Source organism: Cibotium barometz, chromosome 22, assembly GCF_041138505.1.
Source record: "Cibotium barometz isolate CiBa-2024 chromosome 22, ASM4113850v1, whole genome shotgun sequence".
Lineage (NCBI taxonomy): Eukaryota > Viridiplantae > Streptophyta > Polypodiopsida > Cyatheales > Cibotiaceae > Cibotium > Cibotium barometz.
The window spans coordinates 8122122-8149950 of record NC_141067.1 but is presented as its reverse complement, the minus strand read 5'-3'; the positions used below and the strand labels follow the sequence as shown (position 1 = coordinate 8149950).

Genomic DNA, 27829 nt, shown 5'->3' with positions numbered 1-27829 from the left:
CGTTTTCATGGTTGCTGACTGCGCAGGAACCTTAAAAAATACAAAGTCACCTTCTGCAAAGGTCACTTGTCTGCGTCCTTTATCTGAAATGTTTTAGCGCGATCCTGTGCGCTACGAATGCTCTCGCGTACAGCTTTGAGCATATCATTCATATCTTCAAGGAAATCCTTGACAGATTGAATCTTCTCCTTTTCTAGGCCTACAGCCATCGGAGATCTCGGCTGGAATCCATACATTAAAATGAATGGTGTAAATCCAGTCGTCGCTGAGTGTTTGGAGCTGTTATAGGCAAACTCCAATAAGGGCAAGTACTCTTCCCAATTAGATTGCTTCTTACTAACATAAGAACGCAACATATCCTCGAGTATTTGGTTAACTTTTTCAGTTTGACCATCAGACTCCGGATGATCTACCATACTCATACTCAGAGTAGTATCCAATTTTTTGAAGACTTCCCTCCAAAAATGACTGTTGAACTTTCTATCTCTATCCGACACTATATCTGCGGGCAGGCCATATAGCTTGTAGAGATGTTCAATAAAGAGTTTTGCCAACTCTGGCGTTTTTACAGTTTTCTTCGTGGTAATAAACTTTGCCAGTTTAGTTGTCCACTACTACCCACACCGAGTCATTCCCTCGACTCGTCTTGGGTAAATCGGTAATGAAATCCATGGAAATGCTTTCCCATTTCCTTTGAGGACTCTCCAGCTGATGGAGTAGTCCTCCAACCTTAAGACGTTTTGTTTATTGACCTGGCACTTACTGCATTTCAGCACATAAGTCTGGACGTTCTTAAACAAACTAGGCCAATAAAACTGTCTTTTTACTAGTGCATAGGTCTTCTGAATCTTAGGATGACCCGCACTTGGACTATCAAAACTATACCCCGAAGACTCGGCTAGCCTTTCCGGACTAACTCTCGCCTCGCTACCTGCCACACCTACGGCCAGTCTCTCCGGACTAGCATTACGTGCCGGCGAGGAAGGTGGGCGCGACTGTGACAAAGTGCGTACGCGTACAGCACGCCAGACCTCTGTAAAGACAGGATCATGCTCACACAAGCCATGATTTGGTATTTCAACCAAAACCTTAAGGCAAATTTCATGCCTTATTTTGCATCATGTCATTAGCACAGAAGCTAATGTACTGGAGAGCACTCTAGTAGCGCAAGTTCTTAGACTATGCTACTAGATATTTGTAGACTACGCTACCATGTTGCTTCACCAACTTGTTAAAACTTCTCCTTGGAAAGCTCCACGGCCATAGGAGAAATAAACTAGAGCCAATCTAATCATGAATCACAAGGATTAGTTCCAAAGCTGAGAGATACTTTCTCTCTTAGAGTAACATCTTTGCACAAGCATATGCTCTAGAATCTTGTTGAGTTTCTAACTACCATCAATCTACGGATGGTTAAACTCCACTCTAACTCAGAGTAAATGTAAGTTTTGAAGATTTCCCTTCAAATATAACAATCAAACTTCCTATCTCTTATGCCATACTATCTTTGCGGGGACCATATAGTATGTGGAGATGTTTGATAAAGATTTTGCACCACTACGGGTGTCTGGAGTTACATCCAATCACTTACAACTCTTTGTTGCTATTACCAGACACATCCCTTCAAGTATTGTCTGGACTCACACAACTATTCGAGTTTATGTGATATTTGAGGATATCCCTCCTTTCCCTCAAGAAAGGTTTTTGTCCTCAAAAACTGTACTCTCAAGCGGACTACGCGCTAGTGTCATAGGTCCAAGAACAAATCTAGACCGTGTTAAATATCATATGTTATATTCTTGAGTCCTTCCAAGAAACTTTTAAACATCTTGCAACGAAGATGTGGTATAGTGTCTACGCACATATGGTGGTACTATTGATAAACTGCTTTGCAACAGATCAGTGGTTTCACACTTGTAACAAAGTGCCTCATTGTTGCATATTATTACCCTTCATAAGCGGTTACACACTTATGAATCATTTGGGTAGGTTGTACCATCTATCAAGAAAAACTCCAAACTACTAATAACCACATTATCAATCCACAGATAATGATTGAGCTTGCTGCGAAGCCATAGGTTGCTAAATAATTGATGGTAATTACACAAGCCCAATGTCTCATTACATCATACATTCAATATAAATGCAAACATCACAGTACTTCGTGATGATGAACTTAGGAATTTCATCCTATCCCTGTTTGGTGTTGGTATGAAGTATAACTATGAGAACATTATTTGCTGCCTCCTCATCATAGCGGCAAAGCTACCTACCCATCACAGGTGGCAATCTCTACCAAGCTATAATTAATGACTAGCAAATAAACGAGTACTCTTGTAAGAACTTCATAACCATATCTCACACCAAACTCATAATCACTACGGATTAAATGCCAGGGCTTGCAAAATTGAATGTTGTCTGATAGGTAGAGGGGATCATCAAACTACGGATGACCTTGAGAACTCACTAGGACTAGTGATGTGTAACTTTTAAGTTATTCCACTCTCCTTGCTTATTCCATACCATCGAACAAATCGATCCCTCGATTTGAGCAACGTCAACATATTTATGAGTACCTCGATACTCATGAATTGTGGTTCGGTAATTTAAAATGTTGATCTAGAGTATCTTTCACTCGAGGATCTTAATGTTATTAGCAGTTATGTATTAGTAGTAAGTAACTGCGTACCCACTATCATCACACTAGTAGCTCCATACTAGTCTGTGAGTAACTCCGTACCCAATGGGCATTACCACAAGAGGGGACGGCCTCTGGCTCACCACCCAGCCATAGAGGAAGAATGAGGATTGCCCCTCATCCCCCAGGCTATATAGTGTGTGGCCTGCCGTCCACACTAGCCTGGCCGCCCATGACTCCACATGGGCGTCCTCTCCCACTGAACCCCGGATATAGCCATCCGGTCTGCCCCGTCGGTCACAGCCATTACAGCCTACGTGACAGTATCGGTGGAAGATGATGATTTGGTGAATGTCTGTTTGAATGGGCTTGGCAAAGAGTACAAGCCATTCAAGAGCTCCATTGTAGTCTGAGAGAATATTCCTAACTTTCGGGACTTGGTATCTATGCTAATAATAGAGGAAAAGTCTTTAGGTGAGGACTCTTCTTCACAAAGTAAGAAGAGTCTGTTTGAATGTCTGTTTGATTTGGTGAATGTCTGTTTGAATGGGCTTGGCAAAGAGTACAAGCCATTCAAGAGCTCCATTGTAGTTTGAGAGAATATTCTTAACTTTCGGGACTTGGTATCTATGCTAAATAATAGAAGAAAAGTCTTTTGGTCGAGGCCAATGTGGTAGACAACAAGGAAACTAGAATCCTGGACAACAATGATTTGTAGTTATTAGCAGCGGCAATTATACACAGGTGGAAGAGGTCGGTCTAGAGGAAGGGGGAGCCAAAGAGGCCAAGGTGGTTAGCAAAGAAATCAGAGTGCAAATAGCATAGAGTGCTATCTATTATTGTGGCAAACTAGGACACATGGCAAATGACTGCTATAAAGAAGTAGAATAACATTAAAAGTGAAAAGTTGTAGCAAGGTAATTATGCATCAACTAGTAAACATGGTTGGTGATGACAGAAGTAAGCAGCTGTTTATGATGTAGCACATGCTTAGTTCCACAATAGGAGATATTTCAGGATCTCAAGATATATGGTATGTGGATTTTGGTGCCTCTAAGCACATGACTAATCATGGTGAGTGGTTTAGAGACATGTAAAAAATAGAAAAACTAGGTTATGTAGAAACATGTGATAATACTGCACATCCCATTGCACATGTTGGTAAAGTGCCATTGTCTATGTAGGTTGGTAAAATGAAGTACTTGGTAGATGTACTTTATGTTCTAAATATTACAAAGAATGTGGTTTCTATTAGACAGATGGTTGAGCAGAGTTTGTGAGGTTTAATCCTTAAGGATGTTTTATGGAAGACTTCAAAAATCGGTATTGCTTGGTTGCACTTTGGTAACATAAATGACATGATGTTTACTTTGGATGTGAATATGCCTGAGGTAAAGGCAGCCATGTTTGCACATGTAACAGGTGTCATTGCAGACATATGGCACAAGCACATTGGTCATGTGAATATACAGCGATTGAAGTCTATGTAGGTCTAAAATATTGTTGCAGGTTTATCAAAGTTTAAGGTTGATGGTATGCATAAAAAGTATGTGAAGCATGCCAGCTTGGTAAGCAGGCCAAACATGCTTTCTCGCATGAAAAGCATGTCAGTGCAAGGCCATTAGATGTTATACATTCAAATGTATGGGGACCGACTAAGATTGCAATAATTGTAGATTGTAGGTATTATGTTACATTCATTAATGACCACATTAAGAAAGTGTGGTTTTACTTAATGAAGAAGAAAAGTGAGGTATTTGCTTACTTTCAGAGGTTTAAAGCTTGGTCGAGAAGGAAAAAGGCATGCAAAAAAAAGTCTAAGATTAGATGGTGGGGGAGAATAATTCTCCAATGAGTTCAAAAATTTCTTAAGAAAGCAGGGAATCAAGAGACAGTTTACATGCAGGTACACTCTACAACAATAGAATGGTGTTACAAAAAGAAAAAATAGAGCAAGGATCAAGAGATAGAAGCAATAGCAACTGCTGTGTACATTATGAACATGACACCCACTATAGTTGTTAACATTGTTGGTGGACAAAATAGGTAGCATTTTTTGAAAACGAGAAACATTTGGCATCTTTCAAGGATTCCATAAAAAAAGTTCACTTTTTTAACCTCTTTTTAAAAATTGGTTTACGCATGCGTACAACACTGCCAAAAACGATAATATTTTGGGCACTTTACACGTTTCTTACAAAAACTGACATGGAAAAAAAGACTTCGTTTTGCTTACTTTTTGAGATTATAATTGAAAATCTAATAATAAGTTTTCAAAAAACATGCCAAAATAGAGACAATGCTTATTATTTCCATCTTCAATCCACTAAAAAAATGATACAACTGTAAAAAGAGGTTATTTTTTAAACATATAGCTTATGGCATAGTTATGGTTCCTCATAATCATTGCTACACCATCACTAGTTGACGTGCCTTTCCCTGAGAAGGTAGACGAGGCATCCTCTTCTTCACTATCCACAAATATATTTTTTTTTCTTTTATGTGTACACTTGAAGCTGAGACTCCTTGGGTCATCTGCCATGTTAGCATGATTGAGGATATGTTACAAAGTGCAATTATAAAAAACTATTTGTATAATTATATTACAAAAGCGTTATCTTGATACAATTATTATCTTAATTATAAAATCCTATTTTGGCTCTTGATGAGAGTAGTATTAAAATCTATTTTGAAGCTCTTGAGTATCACAATTTCTTAATTGATACTATATACTTTTTAAAAAAGAGTTCTTTATGTATATATTAATTTTTAAATATCATGAATAAGCTATTTAAAAGTTGTATAATTTTGAAAATAATTCCACTCATTTTTAAAGAAGATGTGTCCTTGATGTGACAAAAAAGGGTTAAATGATAATTTTAGTTATTAAATGACTTTAGAAAGTATGAAAAAGCTCGCTTTAAGAAACAAAAGTTTATACTTTTCAAAATACTTTTTTGTAAAATATCAAGCAGGGACAGATTCAAAGCTTACTAGTTACTACACATAGTAAGGTTTTTTTAGCTTATAACATTTGTGGCCAACTTAACGCTGAGTAAAAACTTCTCAGAGCTAAGAGTTGATGTTTTCCATCAACTTGATACAAAACATCAACTTTTACGAAAATTTGATATTTTGCATCAAGTTGATGTAAAACATTAACTTTATATTCAAAACATTAACTTTCTATACAAAAGGTCAACTTTTTTACAATACTTGATGTTTTGTATCAATGTTATACAAAACATCAACTTCCCATAAAACTTGATGTTTTGTATCAACTTTGATGCAAAACATCAAGTTTTATGGAAAAGTTGATGTTTTGCATCGAGTTGAAGCAAAAAATCAACTTTTTCATAAAATTTGATGTTCTGTATATCAACTTTGATACAAAACAATAAGTTTTATAAAAAAGTTGATGTTTTGCTTCAACTCGATGTAAAACATCAACTTTTAGGCTAAAAGTTGATGTTTTGCATATCGAGTTGATGCAAAACATTAACTTTTTCACACAACTCGATGTTTCAAAACATTAATTGTACCATAAAAGTTGATGTTTTGCATCAAGTTTCAGATGTTTTTTGGAGAAGAAAGTTGGAGGATCGGAGATCGACTTTCACTGTAAACGGCTTGTTTTAGCGATTTCTTTCGTGAAGGCATGCTCAGACATCCTATTCCACAAATTTTGACTACCAACATAACTATGTTTCGATGCGATGTGCATACGTCACAAAAATCGCTTTGTGAGACAGGTCGCATTGAAACATAGTTGTGTTGGTACCCAAAATTTGTGAAATAGGACGTCCGAGCATGCTAGCATGCACGAAATCGCTAAGATAAGCCGTTTGTGAAAATCGTTCTCCGATCCTCCAACTTTCTTCTCTGGAGATTCTGAAACTTGATGTAAAACATCAACTTTTGTGGTAGAGTTGATGTTTTGAATCTTCGATGCAAAATATTGAGTTGTGTGGAAAAGTTGATGTTTTGCATCAACTTTGATATAAAACATCAACTTTTAGAGGGTTATTTTTCTTAACTTTGAAATATTTTTATATTTTTTATGAGAATTATTTTTATTTTTACCACCAATAAATCTGTAAAAGCTCATTCCAAATAGCAAATAGTAGCCAATAAAATCTCATTTTTAAAAAAAACTTATAAATAATAGAATTAAAGAAAAAATATACCTAGGATAAGGTGATATAAGTAGAACACATGTTTACGGCTAAGGACCTGAAAAAAACATATGGTCGTAACCTTTGACTACAAATTTGAGAGGAAGTCATTAAAAAAATGCTTGTCTATGTAACTATGTAACCTTTGTATCATAAATAATATCGCTACATAGTAGATGCCGGAAAAGCATGATAACAGAAGAGCTATATGAGATAATCCATGATGACCTGTAATCCATTGGTTTTAATCCAAATGTGCAAGGCTCCATTCATTTGGAATACCATGAGTCAATTGATTCACCAATCCTAATTTTTGTTTTACAATTTAATTTTAAAGTTGAAGAATTATAAGCAAATACACATGGTGCGACCATCTATGTCGAGGAGGGGGGTGCATGTGAGCCTGGACTCTGCCATGTCTATATGCAGTAGTATGCTCTCCAGCATAGGGGACCTTGAATCTACCGTTATCGTTGAAAGCTCCAAGCTCTTCTCTACTACCATTCCAAAAGCCCTAAGCTCCTCTCTTTTCTCTTTGTACACAAAGACAATGTCGTGAGCGAAGATTGCATCTCTCAGCATCCTTTGCATGTCCTCCAAATAATTATAACCAGAGTTCATTGTACACTACCCTTAGACATATCATCTTTCAACATCCTTTACATATGCTCTAAATAATTATAACTAGAGCTTACTTCTACACTACTCTTAGATATACCATCACCTACATTCATGATAATGGATATCTGGATCAAACATCAACATATGCATACTATGAAATTTTGCCACCACCACATATGTACATGATATAGGCTACAATTTCTTCCCGCCACCCTTATTCATATTGCATAACAAAAATTTCCTTCATGAAAACAAATGTTTATTTGAGTCAAAATTTACACCCATAGGCTATGTGATGTCTGCCTCTAAGATTGTCCTGTCGAAAAAATATTTTAATTTTCTACTCTTTTAACATGCTTAGGTTTAGTCAGAGCCTCCATAGTTACCATCTTCTACATATATATATGAATACAAGTCTACCTTTGCACACCTATAAGTTGACCTCTTTAAACTCTTAGCATTGGTTGTATATCATGCCTATATAAATAATAGAGCAAATAATTATGTCATGCAAACTGTCAAGGTAAGTATATACTAAAGGCTTTACTATTTGGGTCTAGAAATAGACTTAAGGATGTTTGTAGATTTTTTCATAAATTATGGAGCTTATATTGTTATGTATATACTAAAGGCTTTACTATTTGGGTCTAGAAATAGACTTAAGGATGTTTGTAGATTTTTTCATAAATTATGGAGCCTATATTGTTATGTATTCTAATATTTTTTGAGTGCTTATCAAATAATGTGCATATTATGCATAGTGGCAGAATTTGTCCCAAGAAAGTCCATTAAAAAAAGTGTCTTATATTCATGAAATTTATAAAATAAATTTTTATTTGAAAAAGATTGATATTTCTTTAAGTTATGTAGACTCCTATGTCATTTTGTAAGTTAAGTTTATTTTTATGTCACAAACAACAATACCACTCGTGAGATGCGAGTAAGCAGAGATGTTGTCTTTGATGACATGAGTAGCTAGTATGCAACACCAGTCGGCGAAGGCAATAGAAGATGTAGATGTAAGAAGAAGTGCTGATGTTGCACCACATGTATCACCCCATTTGCATGAGGCTCACATGGGGAAGACCAAGAAAGAGAGAGAAAGCCTCAAAGCCAGTCTAGAAAAGTAGAGTTGAAGGAGGAGATGCCTACAAAACTCGCCATGTGACAGGAGAAAAAGTCAACCTTCATTTGAATTTGAAATCAATTGAATGCAATGAAGAGAGAGAGAGAGAGAGAGAGAGAAGACGTGTAAAGGGCACCCAAACGTCTAGTTGTCTCATTAATATGAGGGAAAAAAGAGGCTAGCAATGTGGCATTGCTAGGTAGCACCCTTAATTTGAATTTGAAATCAATTGTTTTTTACCTTATGTATCACCCCATTTGCATGAGGCTCATGTGGGGAAGACCGAGAAAGAGAGAGAGCCTCAAAGCTAGTCTAGAAAAGTAGACTTAAAGGAGGAGATGCCTAAAAAACTTGCCACGTGGCGGCAGGAGGAAAAGTCAACCTTCATTTGAATTTGAAATCACATTTGAATGCAATAAAGAGAGGGGACGTGTAAAGGGCACCCAAATGTCTAGTTGTGTGGCATTAGCAACCATTATTTGAATTTGAAATGACTTGATTTTTACCTTACATATCACCCCATTTGCATGAGGATCACGTGGGAAAGATCGAGAAAGAGAGCGCGCCTCAAAAGCTAGTCTAGAAAAGTAGAGTTGAAAGAGAAGATGCCTAAAAAACTCTCGCCAAATAAAAGTCAGCATTGCTTCTCCTAGTAAAGAAGATGTGTAACAAACGAAACCTTTACGTGTTAGCATTAATATGCGCAAGCTTTTCGACTCACGGAGTAGAAAACGTGTTCGCATTAGCGTCACCAATGGGCAAGAGACACGTAATATGACCTTTGCTTGTGCCGGCAGCCTACTCCCCGTGTGTTATAACACGCTAGACATAACGAACGATGACGTATATATATATATTGAGCTTGATTGTATTCGTCGCTGATAAGTAAGCACAAAACAAAGCCCCCTCCCGCCCCTCCCCCCCCCTCCGGCCCTTCCCTTTTTGTAACAATTTCTTATGGGCCTGATTAGTTCCCCCCTTGTCTTTCATGGCAGTAGTAGATCAACGCTCTCTCTCAATCTAGGCGATCACATGACCACCGGGCCCCAATATGCTCTAGTGGGCACGCCTAGCGTCAGATTGATTGAATGCCTAGCTATTAATCATGCGCTTAGCAGCCAATTAAGCCTAGCAGTATCTGCACAATCTTGGAAGAAGCTCAATGCGGATGCTGCAGTCCATGATCAGAGAAACCTACGTCGTAGCTTGGCCCCTCTCGAGATGCAGTCCTCCCAAGGGAAGCTGTTAACGGCGATGATCACTGAGCGTCAGCCACTGGAAATGATCTCTCGAGTTGCCTCGCAGCAATTGGAGCGCCTGGCTGCCGCATCCGCATCATCATCTCATACCGGGCATTTCAATGCCCACGAAGGTATTCTTTACAGGTACGTTATTAAACGCCTATAATATATCGGGCGCAGCTCGATTAGTTGACTGTTGTTCAGACCGTTGCAGTTAACGGCCTGAATCATGCTTGTGCAGAAGGATTGCTGACATAAAAGAGAAAGAGAGATCGAGAGCATTGCAAGACATAATGTATGCACTCGTGGCGTCTAGGATAGTGGACGCCATCATGGCGGCATCGCCATCAGATCAGCTGATAAGCACACATTCATCAATTATGGTGGAGGACGCCATGATCGCAATGCTAGATCAGCGCTTGCTGCCAGATCAGCACCACCATCGTGATGATAGGTTGCAAGCCATACAGTCTCTAGATGTGAAGCCTCTGATCGAGCAACACGTGGCCATGGTTATCAATGGGAAGGATCGACCCAACCATTCTTTTGAGCCGCATGCATTCGCACGCGTGTGCAAGTTCGAGATGGGCAAGATGTACGCAGCCTCCGTGATGCATGGATACTTCCTCACACGTGTGCACCAGAGGTTCAAGCTTGACCGAGGGCTGGAGTTAGAGGCGGGCCGGCTCGCCACCATCAAGACTTACATGGAGGTTGGGTTTGATGCAAAGACCCTGCATCAAACGAGTAGAATGACATGTACCCACAGCGTGGATGTGATCGAGCGGCATGTTGAAGCACTATTTGGCAAGCCCCCCGTTGACATGCAAGAGCTAGAACATAGAAGACCCCTACACGGCTCTACCACTACCACCACCACCACCACCACCACGAACATACAGCTGGGTTTCGTCAAGAGCCTCATCCTTGAAGCATTGGCATTTGGTGCACTCTTGTGGGACGTGGAGAACAATTTCATCCCCCAATTTTTTCCTCTTTGCCTTGAGGATTAGAGACAACAAATGTTGCATGAAAAGAACTTCTTATGGGCCCCTAGGGGGACTATGTTGACAAAGGTTGTTTTATTCCTTGGCTAGACCTCTTTATCATTTGGTGTAATTGGGGTATTCACAATTGGATTCATGCTACTTTTTCTTGGATTCATGTAGCTTCTTCTTGAATCCTTGCCCTGGGGCAATACAAATGTATAATATCACAAGATTTAACCACCAAAATATATATATAATGTATACAAGGGGTGTATTAGTAGGACTCCTTTTTAGAGTAATTATATAGGTGGGGTTTCTAAAATATACATAAATTAGGCACTCTAATTATATAGGTGGGGTTTCTAAAATATACATACTTTAGATCCTCTAATTAAGAGAAGTTTATACAAATGTATAATATCACATGAGTTAACCACCAATATATATAGTGTATACAAAGGGTGTATTAATAGGACTCTTTTAGCGTAACTATATAGGTGGGGTTTCTAAAACGTAGGAGGATGAATGTACACATACATTAGACCCTCGAATTAGAAGGAGGGGGGTCATTTTAGAGGTCCTGAAAAAGACTCAAAAATGTATACAAGGGTTTGTTAATATTGGCTTCAATAGAAGTGATAGGAGAATTTCTTAAAGAGTGACCACCCTAGGACACTAGCACGTGTAAATAAGTCGAAAGCACTGAACGTAGATCTTACTTGCCCCCACCATGCAAGGGATCATTGACATTGATTGTTCATACTAGCTTGATCGAGTCAATAAATGATGTTAGCACCGAATCTACCACTTTACACCAACCCAACTTCTCTCCCACTAAGCTGCCTAAGCCTGTCGATAGCTCTAGCTCCAAAAGTCTCTTCTCTATGTCTAAGAACCATCGTTGATTTCAAATACTACAAGCTATATCTTGTGCATGCACACATGTTCCATGAGGACATGTCTTATTGGAAATTTCCTTTTTAAATTATAGACAATGTTTGTCTAAAACATGTAGGATTGGGGTGTGCCTTCTAGCCACCAATCTTGTATTAAATATTGTTTTGTATTATTGTTTGCCCTTAGCCTTCCCTTGCTTATGAAGGAAATGGAACTCTAAGAGGTATTTTTTTGTTCCAAGAATGTTATCAACATTTCACTGTCCAATATTAGTAGGAAAAATGGGAGGCCTTTGTGTTAAGCATCTTCCAAATAACAAAATGTTGGTAGCGTTTGACGTTTTTAGTGTCCACAATCAAAGGCTCCTTGGGCCTTATATGATTATGACAGGCAATCCATGCATGCAGCCTGTCACCTTTCACTAGGTAGTATGGGGCATGCACGAGCACATGTGAGAAAGCCTCCCACTCCCCCACGATCACCGCCACCTAGTACAGAAATAAATGCCACCTAGTACAGAAATAAATGCCACCTTAACCTACTCAATCTCCCATTCGCTAAGCTCCGCTCTCCATTACTATCTACTTTCTCTCCTCTTTTCCAAGTAGGTTGCTTGTTCTCAAACGCATCCTCTTCCCAAGTACTATCTACTTTCTTAAACAAGTTGCTTGTTCTCAAATGCATCCTCTTCCCAAGTACTATCTACTCTTTTTTCTCTTCCCAGGTACTATCTACTTTCTCTCCTACCTGGAGACCCTCAGAAAGGGAGATAAGTCATGTGTAAAATTTCCTATGGTTAGGTAGGGGATGCAAAGGTGTACAAACTCCCTAGCCTTGCTTGTAAGGTTTGCACGCTTCCAAAGTACAAAAGGAGGCCTAGGAGTTCCAAACATTGTGGATGTTGCAGAGAGAATGGCCGAAAAATGATAATAAAGAGTCTTCAAAACAAGGAGGAAGACTGAGCCATTTTTCTTAAAATGCATATGAGCAGATTCAGGATGGCAGATTGCCCAAGATGGAAGGACATTCCGCCAATGGACCTCCTATTTAACCTTGTAGCTATTAAGCCCTATGGCAGCCTTCTAGAGTGAAAGCTCTCTAGTGAAAGCCCTTTATTGAAATCTCTTTAGAAAAAGATAGGTGTTGCAAAACATAATAGCTATAAATTTGTTCATGCCCACAAACTATCTAAAAGATAGGTGTTGCAAAACATAATAGCTATAAATTTGTTCATGCCCACAAACTATCTAAAAGAAGGGGATCAAATGTTGGGGTAATATCTACTATAGGAACAAGCAAAGTTAACTCCCAGAGGTCGAACTAAAATGTAAATTTAGGTTGGAACACAAGGATGTGCATCTGATCCAAAGCAAGATGGCATTTTGGGACTAAGAAAATGCAAAACCATTGGGACCACATGCCCTTTCAAATCAAAGCTACATCCTAGAAAAGCCAGAGAAAATGGTGACCTATCTCCCAAATGCCATCTCAAAGCCCTACTCTACACTACAAACTGAATGACATATGGTATATCTTCTAGGACCAAAAGTAGTTGGAGTATTAATCCTCTAAAATTTGGTCTCCAATCATTTCTTCAAGGAAATCATGCCTGCTATGGCTAATTATGCATAGAGCTCTATGGACCAACTTCAGAGCACATAAAATGAGCATTGAAAGTGGCACGTGCACTAGATGAAATAAGGAACTAAAATCTAAAGCACACATGTTTATATCATGCTTGGACAATAGTGCATTACTTTGTTGCATTGATATGATGGATCTCTTACAAGAGTGCATATGCCATGTTTTAGATCGTGATCTCACTTGGAAGTACCTACACTTAGGGGTTCCAGTTGGTTCCTTCATAGCCATGTGGAATATCATTAGAGCTGGATACTTGTGGCATCTCTAGATAAATAGGAATGAGTGGATATTTTAACAAAGCAAAAACTAATATGCTTCAAAGCCTGAGAAGACACTTGCTTGTGTAGATGAAGTTGACAATTAAAGTTGACTTCAAAATGTGCAAAGCCCAATACACAAGGAATGATGCTGATGAAGCACTCAAAATGTCGAAGGCAAAGGATAAATTACAATAACATATCAAGTTTATCTAGCAAGATTGCCTGAAGAAGGACAGCATGGTTTCCAAATGAAGAAATCAAACTTATGTGACAGGACTTAGAAATGGCTAAATATATCGAGTTTGCTAACCCAGAAAGAATATCTACCAATGAGGAAATAGAGCAGCTTATGTGGCATGATTGAGAAATGCCTGAATACATCTTGACTTTGGTAGCCCTAAAGGAATATGTAGAGTAGAGATCTTTTAACAATTTTATCATGCAAAATTATGCTTCTTTGAGTCAAAAGCTATATGTACGTTTTCCTTTCTCCTGTTATATCTAATATAAACCAACTCCGGCACCGCCTCTTCTTTGATACATATAGAGCCTAGTTGCATGGGACTACGAACCAGTTACACAGTCGGGTAGGGTGGGCAGGGCAAAAAGCAAGGCTACCTGAAGTGCTGGTGGTTACAGCACTACAAGGAAAAGCGACCATAGACGCGTTTTTAGACGTGTTTTCACAATGTGCTTTAAAATGTTACGGGCGCGTTTATAATTGTGTCTAAAATCGCATCTATAGATAGGCGTCTATGTGCGCATCTATTTTGGTGTGTATTACGCATCTATAATAATATAAATGCACATATAGATGCGTATATAGACTCAGATGTAGACGCATATATAGACTCCAAAATAGACGCTTTTATAGCCTCTATTATAAATGCATATATAGACACAGATATAGACGTACTTATAGACGCATAAATTGGCACGCTTATAGATGCACTCTGGAATTTTTACATAATCTAGAGAGCTGCATGTGCAGATGTACAACTGCATTTTCTACACATGCAGGTACATTTTCTACACAGGAAGCTCTCTCGTTTAAGGTTTTGCTTACTTGTACATAGACGAATCAAGATCAGCAAAGATATCAACATAAAAACTTAAATTAAAGATAGATATGCACAAAAAGATTTGTGAACACACTTGATTAAAGAAGATGAGAAATTGCATTTTATATCCAAAACTTTCTCCATACATGATCTTAGCCACAAAAGACTTGAATAAAAACATAGATACATAAAGAAGATGAAAAATTTCATCTTATATCTAAGAAATTGTCCATACATGATGGTAGCCACATGAGGCTTGAAAAAGAAACATAGTTGCATAAAACACCAAAACTATACATGAAGAAAAACTATAAGGAAAACTACTCGGAGGAGTCATCACTCTCCGAGTCATCTTGTCCTCCTTATTGTCCACCTTGTGCGCCTACACAAAGTGAAGATATATATAAATAAAAATAGAAAGTATTATAAAGGTCGAAACATGTTTTGTAAATAAAAATAAAAAGTATTACTTGCATTGGTGTTCTCCTTGCTCGATTGTATTGCTCGTTGGAGATGATCCCTTCATCGTGAAGGTAATCCCATGTATCTCCTCTGTTGTGACGATGATGGTGGCCAGTCTCTGCTGGGGTAGGATCTCTACCCACAATGTCACACTACATCACAAGAAAAGCATTATAACACAACTCAAATAGAGAGAATACAAAGAAAAGACATGAAGTTGCACTATACATACAAACTCGGCCTCCCATGATGCACGACCTCCAGATCCAAAGTGCGACGATCCATATCACTCTATTTGTATTCGTAGCGCCACTCTTTGTTGCTCATTCACTACTCCTTCTAGGACCTCCTTCTTGCCTTTCTCCCACTCACCCTATGAGCACCTATTCTTAAGTATGTCTTTGATTTTGTGTTGCGCCCATCTACTGTTAAAGCTTTGGTTGTGAGGATTAGGATACTTCTTGTGGACAGCTTTAATGCAATCATCCACTAGGCTCTTCCTTTGTTGCTGCTTAAAATGTATAAAGCAGTCTTTATAATGTGCAAAAACTACTTGGCGCAAGTAGTTTACCATTTCCCTCCCCACCACGAGAGTCATCAACTATGCTGTCCATATCTGTGATATCATAATATGATATATCACCATGATGTGGTGGTGATGTGTTTCGCATTGTAGATATGTGAGCTCAAAGAAAATCGATCCATGAACACTTGACTATGCAAGGGTCATGGCAGTGGAGGTGGTTTGTTTGGTAGGAGACATTCCCAACGGTCAATTCTCACAAGCCAACTACATCTTATGGTTTATTTAATTGATCAGATTGCCATATGTGGCACTGTGCATGCTCGATGGATGTTCTTTCTTGAGCGTTTCATGAAGACCTTGAAGGATTTTGTAAGGCAAAATGCAAAGCCAGAAGGTAGTATGGCTGAGGGTTGATGGTGGCTGAGGGTTGGTTGGTACAAGAATCACTTGTTTATATCTTAGAATACGTTGCCGAAGTGGATCCCTCTCTCCCTTGCCTATGGAGCAATGAAGAAGACTTGAGGATGACCTCTCATGTTCCTCAAGGAAAGGAAAAGACCAAAGTCATGGATACAGAGATGCATAGTAAGCTCAATACCTTTTGTGTGCTTAATAGTGATGTGATGAGAAGATGGGTGGCAAAGTATGAGGATGAAAAGGCAAGAAGACAAAGTGAAAGGTTTGCATTCGGTAAGCACCATGGACGTAGTGTGTCATACCCCGAGCACCTACGATCACTTCCCAAGGATCTTAATGTAGATTGGCTACATGAGGAGATGGAAAGAGTTGCGCAAGATGAAAACATGCATATCACATTGGAGGAGTGGGAGTATGTCCGAGGATGCTTCAAAAAGGTAAACAAACTTGTATTCTCAATCATATTTTAGTATGTTAAACTTGCAAAAATTTATTTTGAGGTATTTATAATTTTTTTTGTCTTGGTATAGTGCACAATGTTTAATGCTTTGTGGTCAGAGGGTAAACATTTTCGCACACAAAGGATTGATGAGAAGAGGAACACCCAAGATTGTGGGGTAATTGCAAGCTTTGAGGGAGCCAATGGAGCCATGGATGATTATTGTGGATTGATCCAAAATATCATTAAGCTGCTTGACTTTCGAAGCTTCTTTGTATATATTTTGGATGTCAAGTGGTTTAAGGATGTGCTAGAAAGAGGTCCTAATGCAACAATCAAGCATCATGCAAGTCGCTTTGTGACCATTGACTCTACAAAGTTTTGGCAAGGAAAGGATGGGACTCTAGTGCTACCACAATATTCTGAATAGGTACATATACTTATTGGTAATTACAATATATGTATTTACAGATCAGTAGAGATGTAATTGTTTTGTATGATGTACCTTTGTGCTTGAATAGGTTGTGTATCAACCAATAATTGACAATAAGAGATGGTGGCATATAATCCCAATCTCACCATGTTCAAGAGCCATTTATAGTACATTCACCCACATTGAGCATATGGAGGAGCATGTCAACTCAACTATGGAGGGAGATAGCTTGGAAAACATTGATGATGATCGTGCAATTGGAGATGATGATATTGCCTCTCATAGTGATGATTCTAGTAGTGGGATGGATCTCTTTGTAGATTTGGATATAGGCATGGACATTGAGATAGATACTTTAGCAAGGGTTGACCTCATTGAAGATGAGGTTGAACTCTAGTTCTTTCATTGTACTTTTATTATGGCTATATTGGTCTTCCTTTTGGTATAGATTCATGCCTTTTTGAGATTACATGTATAGAGTCATGCCTTTTTGAGATTACATGTATAGATTTATTGTGATATGTTGCTTTTCGTGGCATTACTTAATCATTCCCCTTTGGATTGCTTTTCATGGAGGTTTAAGATTTTTTTTAAAAAGCTTCACTTTGATAAAAAGATGTGGGGATTGAATCATTGTCCTTTGGATTGTTTTTCATGGCATTACTCGATTTATACCTATTTCTTTTCTTTTTCCTTAGCATATTTTTCCTTGCAAATATGCTTTCTAGAGATTCATTTGTATATAAATGCACCAAAAAATCATGCATATTATCAAAATCTTGTGCACATAGTTCAGCAAATGATATTTTTGGGAATTGAAGATTTTATTTTTCTTTGCAAGGTCCACAATTGCAACTGTATAGGAAATTGTTGCATACTGCGTCTGTAATCGCGTCTAATCTCAAAGGAATTAGACGCGCTTATAGACGCGAGCATAGACGTAAACGTAACTTACGCGTCTATAAGAGTGTCTAGTTTCAAAGAAGTAGATGCCCTTACAGACGCGAGCATAGACGCTAGTATAGACACCCCCATAACTTGTGCATCTATGCAGCGTGTCTATGCTTGCTCTATGTTGTAGTGATGGACAACACTTTTTTGGAAAAATAAATAAAAAACATGTTGAATTAAAAAACGAGAGGGAGAGAGCCAGAAATAGACACACAATCTGCAACCTGCTTCTCGACAGAGCCCACAACCCATTAAATTTGTAACGTTTTGATTGGCTATTTCCTTAAAACAAGGTTCCTACTCTCTTCACAAGAACCCATTTCACCTTCATCACAAAGGCAAGAACCTGCCTCAAAAAGCAGGATGGTGGTACAGCATGTGACCTACTACTACCTGCCTTTTAACGCTGCTCTCTGCTCTCAAGGCTGGTTCGCTGTTCCCATGGACTAGGCTCATAAATATGACCATCAAAGGCCACCTCCACCTCCATCTCCTTCTCCCACCAGACGTGGGAGCTCCAAAGTTGCCGACAATATGAAGAAAAACCTCCCATCCCCACCCTTCCCGTGATTGGAGCCGTCGTAAATTATAATATAATACTAAAGGGGCCTGTGCCCGCAAAATACCGGTCGAGATGATCAGCAGCTACAGCCTATACGCATCTGTGGCTGCCGCCTTTCTATTTGTCGCCGCAATAACGGTACGATCGAGCGTCACTGCCACCATCATCGCTACGACGCTGCCAGCTTTCAGCGAAGACGGCTCATTGCCTCGGCCCGGGGGCCGGCCCAGTAGCAATGGTGCTTCCTGTCTACCTACACCCGAAAGAAGCTGAGGCAGGGCCACCGGCCACCAGTTGGCTCTGATTGCAGACAGCATGAGTTTAGTTCACTGTGCGCCCGCCAACGTCCGTTCTTACCAGCTTGACAAAGTCAATGAACGTCACTGCCCGGCACCAACTCTTCCACCATCAAATTCTCTGCCGCCCAAGCCTGCCGACAGGCGACAGCTCTAGACTCTTCTCTCCATGTCCAGTTTTCAAAGTACCATGCCAACACACTATAGCTACAGCTCGCACGTGTCTTTTGGTGGTGACTCCGGAGTCCATTGCCCCCAACGTGAAAACCCCTCTCCCATATAATTTATATAAATGTAGAAAACGTTGATGATCAGGTTTTTTGACTGTGTAACAGTAGCCCAATATTCAAAATCAAAGGTAAATTTCGATTTTCAACATTTGTAGAACACGTTGAGAAAATCAATGGAGATAGAGTTCATTCTGATACAGCCTAGTCTGGAGCAAAATAAATAAAAATTGATCGATGCAGGGAATTTATAATAGTAGCTCCCAATACCCATACAAAGCCATATATTGTTCACTTGGTTTACTAGCATAAAATGCCTCTACTAATCGGAAAAAATCATAAACTCTCAATTTAGAAAGAGGAAGACAAAAATAAAACCATAGATATTTTTTATTTTTCAAGACAAAAATTCCTATGGATTAAAAGTTGAGAGAAACATATTATAAATGTCAATTGGAACTCGACTTGCAAGTGTGTGTAGTTAGGATTCAATAGAGAGGGCTGCTCACATAGTTTCCTTTGAGAGGAATGGTCTGGAAAGAGGCTGTTTCGACATTGATGGGCCAGCCGATATGTTGATTGGGTGTGTAAAGTGGAGCTGCAACTCGTAACTCTTTGCAATGTTGTGACTGGGATGCAATTCAAATTTGGAGTTGTAGCAACTATCATTGGTACTTCAAAGAGGAATGGCACTATCCAAAGGAACACCATGTTGACTTTAGTTGGGATCCAGAAATACGCGTGTGCCTTTTTATCTGGACTATGTCAGGATTGGTACAATTCATTAGCCTATCCATGCATGCGCCTGTTAAATCTGCTCTTCATTCGTCCCTAAATATTGGTTGTTACCACCATCCACTATATATAGAGAAGCATTCAGGCCAAAAAGCTCTTCCTGTCACTCTCTACACCAAAGTAATACGAAAGTACGCTCATCTTCTTAGAATCTGGCAAGATCAAAAGAATCTCCTCCCACTCCTAGGACCTGTTCGTTCTCCACCCGCCTTGCAGTATGAAAGTTTTCTCCTACTGCAAAGAAAGAGAGGTGCTTGCTTGCACGTCGTTTTGTTCCTCCTACTCCCATGACGTGGTCATTCTACACCCACCTCGCACATCGTTTCGTTTTGTTGATAAGGTTTTAAAACCTTAATTTTAGATTCTGCTCAAACCGCACAAACCTTAATTTTAGATTCACTCAACTAATTAATTGATTTTATTTTTCCAACATTGTAGGTCCCTTTTGTTGTGTGTCCAACGTGTTTTGAGAGAGTGGCCCATCTAGTTGAGCACATATAGTAAAAGAAGCCTTATTCGTAAATACAAATGAATGGATCGTGATTGAATCCAAAGCTATGTGATATTGTAAGAATTTTGTAAAGGTAGCTCTCAAATGTAAACCCACCCAAAAAAAAACCATGTATTGTCATGTAACAAAAGAAGCCATGATAGCAGTAATATGCACAAGCTTTATGAAAACGTGTTCGCATTAACGTCACCCATGGGCAATAATACATGATACCAATAATATGCGCAAGCTTTACGAAAACGTGCTAGCATTAACAACACCAATGGGCAAGAGACACGTAATATGACTTTTTTTTGTTTGGCTTGTGCCCAACGTGGACGTAACGGTGGTGGGAGGATGCACATAAGTATTGTATTCGTCTTTGATAAGTAAGCACAAAACAGAGCTCAAACCCCCCTTGTAACAACAAGCATCAGTCCCCCCCGTCCCTCACGACTCACGTTAGATTTCGGGGGTGCCTGCATACGTGGCACCCCGCGGGCCCGATCACCCGGTCAATGACCGGTGACGGGCCCATTTGTAGACATATGTCCATAAAGTGTTATGGACATGTGTTTATATCACAAGTGTGAACGCAGTGTAGTGGATAGGAGCTTCGCCTCCCTTGGTAGGGACTTGTGTTCGAATCCCAACAAATGCAGCGACATACGGACGTGTGTTCATAACTCTTTTGCACACTGTCTAGACCGAGGTGACCGCTCATGCTGGGGCCCACGAGGTGCCACTTACAGAGGCACCCTGAAATCTACCTAGAGCCGTCCCCCAAGGTAGTAGATCAATGCTCTCTCTCAATGTACTCGATCACACGGCCACTGGGCCCCAATATGCTCTAGTGGGCAAGCCTAGCGTCAGATTGATTGAAGGCCTATCTATTGATCAAGCGATTAACAGCAAATTCAGCCTAACAGTATCTGCACAATCTTGGAAGAAGCTGAATGCGAATGCTGCAGTCGATGATCGGAGAAACCTACGTCGTAGTTTGGCCCCTCTCGAGATGCAGTCCTCCCAAGGGAGGCTGTTAATATCCACTTGAAATCATCTCTCGAGTTGCCTCGCAGCAATTGGAGCGCCTGGCTGCCGCATCCGCGTCATCATCTCGTACCGGGCATTTCAATACCCACGAAGGTATTCTTTACAGGTAGGTAATTCAACACCTATAATATATCGGGCACAGCTCGATATTTAGAGGACTATTGTTGAGACTGTAATTGCAGTTAACGGCCTGATTCATGCATGTGCAGAAGGATTGCCGAGATAAAAGAGAGAGAGAGAGATCGAGAGCATTGCAAGACATAATGTATGCACTCGTGGCGTCCAGGATAGTGGATGCCATGGTGGCATCGCCACCAGATCAGCTGATAAGCACACATTCATCAATGGTAGATCGCAATGCTAGATCAGCCCTTGCTGCCAGATCAGCACGACCATCGTGATGATAGGTTGCAAGCCATACACTCTCTAGACGTGAAGCCTCTGATCGACCAACACGTGGCCATGGTTATCAATGGGAAGGATCGACCCAACCATTCTTTTGAGCCGCATGCATTCGCACGCGTGTGCAAGATCGAGATGGGCAAGATGTACGCAGGCTCCGTGATGCATGGACACTTCCTCACACGTGTGCACCAGAGGTTCAAGCTTGACCGAGGGCTGGAGTTAGAGGCGGGTCGTTCTATGGGGCTCGCCACCATCAAGGCTTACATGAAGGATGGGTTTGATGCAAAGATCCTGCATCAAACGAGTAGAATGACATGTACCCAAAGTGTGGATGTGATCGAGCGGCATGTTGAACCACTAGGTACTGTTTGGCAAGGCCTCGGTTCACATGCAACAGCTAGAACATAGAAGACACCCACACGGCTCTACCACCACCACCACCATGACCATACAGTTGGGTTTCTTCATAAGAGCCTCATCCTTGAAGCATTGGCATTTGGTGCACTCTTGTGGGACGTGGAGAACAATTTCATCCCCCAATTTTTTCCTCTTTGCCTTGAGGATTAGAGACGACAAACGTTGCATCCTTCTGGTCCCAGAGGAGGACTGTGCTGACAAAGGTTGTTCTACTCCTTGTCTAGGCCTCTTTATCATTTGGTGTATTTGGCCTTGTATCCTTCCCCTAGGGCAATACAAATGTATAATATCACATGAGTAACCACTAAAACATATAGTGTATAAAAGGGATGTATTAATAGAATTCCTTTAGAGTAATTATATAGGTGGGGTTTCTAAAATATACATTAGATTCTCTAATTAAAAAGAGATTATACAAATGTATAATATCACATGCGTTAATTACCAATATATATAGTGTATACAAGGGGTGTATTAATATGACTTTTTTAGAGTAATTATATAGGTGGGGTTTTTTGAATGTAGGAGGATGAATGTACATATACATTAGACCCTCGAATTAAAAGAGATTTCATACATGAGGGAGTCCTTAAATGGGGTCATTTTAGGGGGCCCTTAAAACGGCTCAAAAATGCATCCATTACCTAGAGGTCTTTAAATGGGGGCTATTTTAGGGGTCTTTAAAAAATGGCTCAAAAATATGTGTAGTGGTTTTTAAATATGGAGTTCAACACATGTGATAAGATCATTTCTTAAAGAGTGACCACCCTAGGATGCTAGCATATGTATATAGGTAGAAAATACTAAATGTAGATCTAGCTTCTTGCACCCATCGTCCAAGGGATCGTCATCGGCATTATTGTCTATCCCCATCGTTCAAGGGATTGTCGACATTGCTGTTCATAATAGCTTGATTGAATCAATGAATGTTAGCACCAACTCTTACCACTTTGTGCCAACCGAACTTCTCTTCCACTAAGCTGCCCAAGTGTACCGATAGCTCCAGCTTCAAAAGTCTCTTCTCTAAGTCTAAGAAGCATCGCTGATTTCAAATACTACAAGCTATAGCTTGCACATGCGCACGTGTCTCTTCATGGCAAGTCTTATCATTTTTTTTCTTTTTAAAGATAGAGAATGTTTATCTAAAACATGTAGGATTAGCTAGTAATGTTGTGATAAATATTGGTTCGTATTGTTGTTTACCCTTAGCTTGCCCTTTCTTATAAAGGAAACGAGACTCAAGGAGGTTTTATTTTTTATTCTAAGAAAGTTTCATTGTTCAAATTAATAGGAAAAATGGGAGGCCTTTGTGTTAAATTTCTTATTTGTGCCTGCCTAGCATCTTACAACAAAGAGATGTTAGTATCAATTGAGGTTTCAGTGTCCACAATCAAAGGCTCCTTGGGCCTTATGTAATTATGACTTCTATTATGTGATTATGTTTGCTGCTAGGATATGCAAATTGAGAGATTTGATAGAGAAATATTTAGTTGTTTAAGTCACGGTTCCATAACAAATTAAGTTCAAAGTTAAGGGTGGTTATACAATAAGGGTCCTCACTTAGGTTCACCTTCGAAGAATTTTTATAACAAAAAAGAGCTTTCACTAAAAATGGCTAATCTCGCCCACTTGGCGAAGGGATTTGATATTGAGCTCTTTGAAGAAAACATCACACCATTAATCGTGTGCACTTAAACATATGGTCAGATCGAAAATCAAAAACTTTATCTGTAAAATTTCCTATGTCACAAATATAGTGTATATGGCATGTCCCAAACTTGAATAAGTAGAGAGTATGATCATAAAATGTTAATAACTCCAATTCTATCTCCACTTTGTACACAAGAAAGGTGATCTTAACTTGATTTTTTAAGTAATTTTTGTATGTAATTTTAATTTTAAATAAATTATTATATATTTTAAATGTATACAAAAGAGTAGTTTTTTTTGTACAGTACATCTTTATAACAAAAATTATTTATTTTTTACTTGATTGAATTATCCAAGGATAGATAATTATGAGAAAAATGTGACCATATGGTCAAATTATATTTTTAACTAGTTAGATTTTCTAAGATCTCGATTAGAAATTTACTTCAAAGTGTAAGAAAATATGAATATAATCAATAAATTAGTTATAAAAAATCATTTTTATGTGATAATGTAATAATTTTATGTGAGAAAGTAGTGGTAATCATGATGAATCTTTGCCAAAAAAATCTGTTTAATATGAGTAAGAAAACGTCTATTTTTATTCATTTTATGTGATAATAGCTTTATTTAAGTAGTTTCTTCCCTTTCAAGCCTAAACCCAAGCCTAAATAGGCTTGTTAATCCATTTTAGGTTATGTACCAAGCCTAGGTGGAGACCCCTAAGATAGCCATGCATGTGCCGACGTGTCTACTAACACGTCACCTACACATGGTATTCCATCTTAATGTACTATCTCAATGTGCCACCTCATCATTAATGACATGGCATGCCACCTCATTAGATGCCATATTACATGCATTAAGACATCATCCACTTTAATTTCCACATCATTAGTCTATTATCGAAACATCCACCATGGATTTATCACATCATCTTGAGTTGGTGCCACATGTCACACACATGTATGCCATGTAATCCATCCTACCATGTCATCATCACTCCATGCATAGTTGCATCTATTCATAGTTTCACATGCATGTAAAATATATATTTTTCGTTCATAGACAATCCATGTATATGTATGTAAAATACGCTTACGATATCTATTTTTAAAATAAAATATATGTGAATTAAAAAAAATACTATTCAACCTGTATAATTTTAAAAAACTTATTTCAAAATTAGCTATTTATTAATTTATGTTATATATATATATATATATATATATATATATATATAATTTAAAGGTATTTTTTTAAATCTTTTTTATTTTTCAAAGATAATTTTTATTTTTTTAAATTAATAAAAATGTAAATAAATTAATATATTATTTTATAGTTGAAAGAAATATATTCTATATCTTCTTCTTTAAAAAAAGATTTTAATTATTTTTTTAAATTATTGTTTTAAAAAATATATATTATATCAACTTCTTTCCCATTTTAAAAATCTAACCAAAGATATAATGTATATTTACTTTAAAAAAGTATCTATCAATCCATAATCATCTAGTTTAATAAGGAAAATCTTACCTTATGAATTAGAATATCCAATATAATGCAAGATAAGAGAGTGTTGTTTCCTAAAAATGTACACACTTCTATACTCATTTCATTCAATCATAGCTTAGTGTCCAGTCTTCATAGCATTTTAGAGAAAATCGGCTTACAAAGTCATAGGAGTAATAGATCTAATGAGCATAGAAACCTCCCCCTGCCCTGCTTGGTTTGGATGAAGCATGTGAGTCTTCCTTTCCTCCTCCTCCTCCTCCGAGTGAGAGCGTGGATGTAAGAGCCACCATAGACAAGCTAGCCATACATCATCGTGTATCCAAGATCATTCATAACTTTTTTCAAGATCTCACTCCCTTGTCACAATCTATTGTTCTCATATCCCTTATTGACCATCGTGACCTAGCCGAGTTAAAAAAAAAGCCTCCCATTTTTCCTACTAATATTGGATAGTGAAATGTTGATAACATTCTTGGAGCAAAAAAAACAACCTCTTAGAGTCCCATTTCCTTCATAATAAGCAAAGGTAGGCTAAGGGAAACAACAATACAAAACAATATTTACTACAAGATTGGTGGTTGGAAAGCACACCCCAGTCCTACATGTTTTAGATAAACATTCTCTATATTTTAAAAGCAAAATTCCAATAAGACATGCCATCATGGGACGTGTGCATGCACAAGATATAGCTTGTAGTATTTGAAGTGCTTAGACTTAGAGAAGAGACTTTTGAAGCTAGAGCTATTGATGGGCTTGGGCAGCTTAGTGGGAGAGAAGTTAGGTTAATAGTGTAAAGTGGTAGAGTTGGTGCTAACATTCATTGACTCAATCAAGCTAACTAGTATGAACAACAATGTGACAATCCCTTGCATGTGGGGGCAAGATAGATCTAACATTCAGTGATTTCCACCTATTTACAAATGCTAGTATCCTAGGGTGGTCACTCTTTAAGAAATGCTCCTATCACTTCTATTAAAGCCCATATTAACAAACACTTGTATACATTTTTTAGCCTTTTTCAAGACCTCTAAAATGACTGTTGTTTAAGGACCCATAAGGTATAAAACCTCCTTTTAATTAGAGGGTCTAATGTATGTATACATTCATCCTCCTAAACCCCACCTATATAGTTAGTACTCTTATATATATATATATATATATATATATAAACTAAAGCTTTTAGCATCAAAATATTTGGAGCCCTACATTTGTTTATACAGTCTGTTCAAAAGATCATTAATTAATACCCATCTCTCATCCTCAAACACAAAGGAGGATTTCTCCCATGAAATCTGATATCCAAGCTAAATGCAAGCTTCCATAAGACTTTCAGTTGTGCACCCTTTAGGTGTTAGTTGCTGCTCCAAAACCTCCCCTTTCTTGGACCAAACTTTAACCATTGGTCTAGTACCCAAAGGGTTCTCAACATGCATGCTACAAAGTTGTAGTCCATTTGTTTTACTTTCTTGTACCACCTTTTAGTTCTTGGCCCATATTTCATTGGCCTTTCCTTGTCTTGGGCTATGTACAACAACCTGAATACACCAACACAAAAAAATAGTTATGCTCAGCCTAGTGAGCCTGCAAATTTCCCCTTTCATAGGTGAGATCAAGAGATAGTTGCCTGAGATTTTGTATCATTTGCACCATCACATCCTTGTTCAACTTATTTACCAAATGAATAGACCAACACATATATATGCACGTATAAATCAATCCTATTGTGTCCAACCTATATCAGCAGCTTTTTGAAAAACAATGCATTTGTTCCAAATTTTCCCACAGACAGCAAAATCTTATAATGTTAAACACAGAGTCAACACATTCCTCATTTTAGCAGTCCATTTCCCACGCAGTCTGTCCTCCCAAGATCCATGTATCCCAATGCAACTATACACCTATCTGCATATTTTGGCCCAAGTACCTCTAATAGCTGGACAATCCGAAAATGCATGTTTCCCATCTTTAATAGCAGTTTTGCATCTAGGACAGCATCCACTAGTGAAGTTCCTTTGTATTAGCTTGACTCCCAAGCAAAGGGCTCCCATACATACCCTCCATAGGAAAGTTTGGGCTTTTGTAGGAATATCCAGATCCCAGATACTCTTTCAACTTTTCTTCCAGCTGTGAGGACCCCAGCTTGTTTTTCAGACCTTGTTACAGTATACTACATTATCCTCAGTCTTTCTAAGTTTCTTATATACACAATTAGTGTTCACCCTATATCAAGCTTAGTCCCATTAAACTAGGTCCAGTCCTTAACCGAACATGTGTCATCCTGAGCAGTGGATACCTAGCCTTTCTGTAACTCTTCTAGTATAACTCTGACTAGCTTCCCTTCCCTGTAATTCAGATTAAAGTCCTCATCCATCTGTTCAGGCTCTTTCCATCCCACCAAAACCCTATCCCAATAGTCAGATAGCTTCTTAAGCCCTTTATTATTCAACCTCCTAGCAATTTTGAGATCCTAAAGTGCAAGAGGAGGATTGAACTTATGAGTCCACCATATCCCAAGGCATAGCAAAGAGTTCCCTGAGGC

The 27829-nt window shown here is 38.6% G+C and overlaps 1 protein-coding gene across 1 annotated transcript; it reads left to right on the top strand.

The window, feature by feature from the left end:
• Positions 1-9484: 9484 nt before the first annotated feature.
• Positions 9485-10963, top strand: LOC147626220 (UV-B-induced protein At3g17800, chloroplastic-like). The gene is made up of 2 exons (XM_086816896.1): positions 9485-9945; positions 10043-10963. Exons 1-2 carry the CDS (start codon positions 9518-9520, stop codon positions 10812-10814), a joined length of 1200 nt encoding a protein of 399 aa, XP_086673022.1. The 5' UTR covers positions 9485-9517; the 3' UTR covers positions 10815-10963.
• The last annotated feature ends 16866 nt before the right edge of the window (positions 10964-27829 follow it).

Excerpts from the sequence above, each read along its gene's own strand:
- LOC147626220 (XM_086816896.1), top strand. The coding sequence starts at position 9,518 with ATGGGCCTGATTAGTTCCCCCCTTGTCTTTCATGGCAGTAGTAGATCA. Across the intron at positions 9,946-10,042 it reads CACGAAGGTATTCTTTACAG|AAGGATTGCTGACATAAAAG; the intron begins GTACGTTATTAA and ends ATGCTTGTGCAG.